Genomic DNA, 5000 nt, shown 5'->3' on the forward strand with positions numbered 1-5000 from the left:
ATAAATTTGTTCTCAAAAATATTCAATAATTGAACAGATTTATCACCAATTAATGAACAAAAAATTCAGTAGACAATAAATCAAAGCAAAAAAGAAAAAAACAATTCAAACAACCACAGTTATTCATAGAACAAAAACAACATATACATTCGTCTCTCTCCCAAGACTTTAATCTATTTTTAAATCTTCTTTTTTAGACTTTTAAGATTTTTTTTTTTCGTTGATGAGCTGTAACGAAATACATTCATAAATATATGGTTCATATCTATCCAAATCATTTCTTATCTTCTCTCTTGAAATGTGTTTGGCTGTTCATATCTGAGAAATGACGGATGAGAACAAATTGATAAGCCAGTTAACCGAACGCATTTTAAACTAGCCAAAAAATGGGGGAAAGAAATGGGAGAGAGAGAGGGGGGGGGGGGAGAAAGGTAGAGAGAGAGAGGTGGGAGAGAGAGAAAGAGAGAGAGAAAGAGAGAGAGAGAGAGAGAGAGAGAGAGAGAGAGAGAGAGAGAGAGAGAGAGAGAGAGAGAGAGAGAGAGAGGGAGAGAGGGCGGGAGAGGGAGAGAGAGAAAGAGAGAGAGAAAGAGAGAGAGAGAGAGAGAGAGAGAGGAAGCGGAAGAGAAAGAGAGAGAGAGAGAGATAAGAAGAGAGAGAGAGATAAGAAGAGAGAGAAAGAGAAGAAGAGAGAGAGAGAGAGAGAGAGAGAGAGAGAGAGAGAGAGAGAGAGATTGGGACGTCGCAAATATAACAGGCACAAAATGAAACAGAGAATGGGCATCAACAGAAATAGAATATTGACATTTGGAAGAGAGAGGAAAAGGAACGCAACACTAAACAAAAAAACAACAACAAATCAGCAAATGTGAGAAATACAAAAAAAAAAGACATTTTGACACGCGACGACCTTCAAAATAGCGATGAAGACAGAATAAATTTAAAAAAAGAAAGAAAAAAGAAACACGGAATATAAAAATACAAAAAAAGAAAGAAATAAAGACACAAAAAGGTCATTAAAAAATAAACATGGCATATAAATAAATTGAAAAAAAAACAGACTTAGATTGAAAAGAATCAGAGAGAAAGGTTGCTTACGAGAATTAACCCAGAAAATTTATCTCAAAAGACCTTCCGAAGTCTCTCGTTGCTGCCTTAGCGCCTTAAGAGCATTGTCCTTATTTTTTCCCCAATTTTTTTCCTTAACTAGGAGGATCGCTAACCCTCCCCCCCTACCCCTACCCCCACCCCGTCTCTTTATCCCCCATTCCCTCCTCCTCCTCCTCCTCCTCCTCCTCCTCCTCCTCTTTCCCTTCTTTTTTATCTCCCTATTTGGAGAAAAAAAATTATAGTTCCTCCCCTCTCTCCTCCCCCTCCCCCCCACCCGTTCTTATCTCCCCTATTTGGGGGAAAAAAATCACCAGTCCGTCTATTCTCACGTTTCTCAAAAATCCAAAAAGGGACTCTCAAATCCTTATATATTTTTTCCTACACGAGACTTAAGCGGAAAACAAAACAGAAGATTCTCAAGACTTTCGAAGACGACCAATCAGCTTTCATTATCGCCTGTGACGTCATACGTTCTAGAGGTACATATACAGGGTCATTCCTTCAGTCGACCTCAATTGCACGCTGCTTGCAGAATCACCCACACGTCCACGCAAATCTTATACCATTCAGTATGGTCTATCAGGTACGTTGAGCATTTACACACACACAGACACACACACACACACACACACACACACATACAGATATATATATATATATATATATATATATATATATATATATATATATATATATATATATGCACACATATACTCGTATATATAAACACCCGCACATACGTACATACACGTACACAGACACATACGTGTGTGTTTGTGTGGGTGTGTTTGTGCGTATGTGTACATGTGTGGGTGTGTAGATATGGACATTCTATATACATACTCTAAATCATAACCAAGGTTTATAATAGTACAAATTCATACAAGTCAAGAGTTTCGATATTTATAACCTGACTTTTTTTTTTTTTTTTTTTTTTTGTTAAATTCTGCCGTTCAATTTTATTAAAGTTTGATTTCCAGATTTAGAGGGCGTTTCCCTGACGTTTTATTCATGTTATATGTTTCTTATATTTTCCTTTTTGATTAATTCTTATTTTCCGAGCTTGAGATAGGTTATGTAACGAAGTGGAAACAAAAAATATGACATGTAAAAAACAGAAAGAGAAAATATATATATATGCAAGGAATTGCAAAGAAGTTCGGTTATGCCTTCCATCAACGGCCTATATACCCTGCGAGACATAAGGGCGATTCCCTCCCTATCATATCAGTTGATTGTAGACCTTATTGATGGTCTGCGGTTAGCACTATGTTGCCCCCTGTCTCTGTGACCCCTGTGTAGCTACTGTTCTCAAATCGTGCATGTTTTTGACAGTCTTGATGGACCCGTCATGCACAGTCACTATTTAGCTTTGTTACTCTCAATTTTTTATAGATCTCTCTCTATATATATTACTCGCTGTCTCTCTCTCTCTCTCTCTCTCTCTATCTATCTATCTATCTATCTATCTATCTATCTATCTATCTATCTATCTCTCTCTCTCTCTCTCTCTCTCTCTCTCTCTCTCTCTCTCTCTCTCTCTCTCTCTCTCTCTCTCTCTCTCTCTCTTTTTCTCTCTCTCCCTCCCTCTCTCTCTCTCTTTCTCTCTCATTCTTCGCCCCGTTTTCCCTCCCCCCCTTTCTAAACCCCACCTCTCTTTCCCATTCCCTCTTTCTCCTTCCCTTTCCCTCCCTCTCTCCCATTTTCTCTCCTCTCTCTCCCTCCCTTCCCCTCTCCCTCCCTTCCCCCCTCCCTCCCTTATTTCCCCCCTTCCTTCTCTCTATCTCCTCGCCCCTACCTCCCTTTCTCCCTCTCCCCTTCACCCCCCTCTCTCGCCCTCTCTCCCTCCCCCCCTTTTCCCTTCACCCCTTACCCATCTAACCCACTCCCTATGGCAACTTGCAGAACACCCAAGGTCGAAAAGTTGCCATCCTTGTTATGGTAATGGCAACCCTTACGGCGCATATGGCAGAGGCTGTTCCCAAAATAGTGGGAAATAGGATGGTTCCCAGTTGGTGGACTACCGGTAAGTGTCAAGTGTTAAGTGTTGTAAGTGGTAAGTGTCAAGTGTTAAGTGTTGTAAGTGGTAAGGGTGTTTAGTATTAAGTGTTGTAAATGGTAAGGTTATTAAGTGTTGTAAGTGGTAAGGGTATTAAGTGTTAAGTGTGTGGAGTGGTATATGTGTTAAGAATGTATGGTAAGTGTTGTAAGTGTTAAGTGTGTGAAGTGGTAAGTGTGTGGAGTTTAAGTGTTAAAGGGTTAAGTGTGTAGAGTGTTTAGTGGCAAGTATGTGGTATGGTCAGTGTGTGGAGTGGTAAGTGTTAAGTTAAGTGTAGTAAGTGTTCAGTTAAGTGTGTGGAGTGTTAAGTGTGTTAAGTGTTAAATGAGGTAAGTGTTGAGTATGTTAGGAGTGTGGTAAGTGTGCGTTCGGTGTAAAGTGAAAAGTGTTTAGTACTAAGAGTATTAAGTGTATGTTAAGTATGTTAAGTGTGATGGATATCAACTGCGTTTGTTATAACAATCAAATTGTATTGGGATATAATTCTTGTACAGCCTTTATTTTTTCTCCTCTGTTTATCTGTTCATCTATTCATATTTTGCTTCGTCTGTCTGTGTATTTACCTCTCTCTATATATATTATATCTATTCATCTGTGTGTCTGTCTGCCACCTCCCCTCCCTCTCTCTCTCTGTCTCCCTCGCTCTCTTTCTTTATCTATCTATCTATATATCTGTTTGTATGTCTGTCTTTCTCTCTCTCTCTCTCTCTCTCTCTCTCTCTCTCTCTCTCTCTCTCTCTCTCTCTCTCTCTCTCTCTCTCTCTCTCTCTCTCTCTCTCTCTCTCTATTTCTCTGTATCTATCTATCTATTTATCTCTATCTCTCTCTCTCCTTCTCTGTCTCTCTCTCTCTCTCTCTCTCTCTCTCTCTCTCTCTCTCTCTCTCTCTCTCTCTCTCTCTCTCTCTCTCTCTCTCTCTCTCTCTCTCTTTCTCTGTATCTCTCTCTCTCTCTCTCTCTCTCTCTCTCTCTCTCTCTCTCTCTCTCTCTCTCTCTCTCTCTCTCTCTCTCTCTCTCTCTCTCTATCTATCTATCTATCTCTCTCTCTCTCTCTGTATAAATACACACACACACATTTGCATTACCACGTTGCCTTCTCACCCGCACCCCCCGTCTTGCAGTGAGGAACGTGTGCTGGTCGGCGGGTGACTGCAGCAGCGACGAGTGCTGTGCCAGACCCATGCTCTCCGCCAACGCCTACTGCATGCCACTCAGAACGCGAGGTCAAGTGTGCGACGCCTCGCCTCTCATGCTCAGCATTACCTCTGGGGTGAGTGTGTTGTGAGTGATGTGGGGTTGTGAGATGGGAAGGAAATTATCTTGGTTGGGTTGTGAGGAGAGTGTATGAGGCAAACTCTGTTGTGTGAGTGTGGTGAGGTTGTGAGGAGAGAGAGTGAGGCGAACCACAAGTGTTGTGAGTGATGTGGGGTTGTGAGATGGGAAGGAAATCATATTGGTTGGTTGTTGTGAGGTTGTGAGGAGAGAGTATGAGGCAAACACTGTTGTGTGAGTGTTGTGAGGTTGTGAGGAGAGGTTGTGAGGCGACTCTGTAGTGAGGGAAGAAGGTAAGAGATATTCTTGGGTGAGGGATGTGAGGTGACTTAGTTATTATGAGGTTGTGAGGAGACGGGGAGGAAATTATATTGGTTGGATGTTGTAAATTGTGAGGAGAGAGCGTGAGGGGAGGAGATGCCTTTGGATGAGTGTGTGTATGAGCTGACCCTGTTACGTAGTGTTTCTGTGCGAGGTGAGAGTGTGGGTTGGGTGTAGGTGTGCGAGTGTAGGAGTGTGTGTGTGAGAGAGAGAGAGAAAGAGAGAGAAAGAGAGAGAGAGAGA

At 41.6% G+C, this 5000-nt stretch overlaps 1 protein-coding gene across 1 annotated transcript in view; it reads left to right on the forward strand.

The window, feature by feature from the left end:
* Positions 1-1644: 1644 nt before the first annotated feature.
* The window catches only part of LOC125032603 (prokineticin Bm8-d-like), a 4706-nt gene continuing 1350 nt past the window's right edge, over positions 1645-5000 (forward strand). The window contains exons 1-3 of the mRNA XM_047623857.1: positions 1645-1690; positions 3013-3133; positions 4286-4434. Coding sequence (XP_047479813.1) covers positions 1679-1690; positions 3013-3133; positions 4286-4434 — 282 coding nt within the window. The 5' untranslated portion in view covers positions 1645-1678. The remainder of the gene's footprint in view (positions 1691-3012; positions 3134-4285; positions 4435-5000) is intronic.

Source organism: Penaeus chinensis, chromosome 14 (assembly GCF_019202785.1).
Source record: "Penaeus chinensis breed Huanghai No. 1 chromosome 14, ASM1920278v2, whole genome shotgun sequence".
In the NCBI taxonomy this organism is placed as follows: Eukaryota; Metazoa; Arthropoda; class Malacostraca; order Decapoda; family Penaeidae; genus Penaeus; species Penaeus chinensis.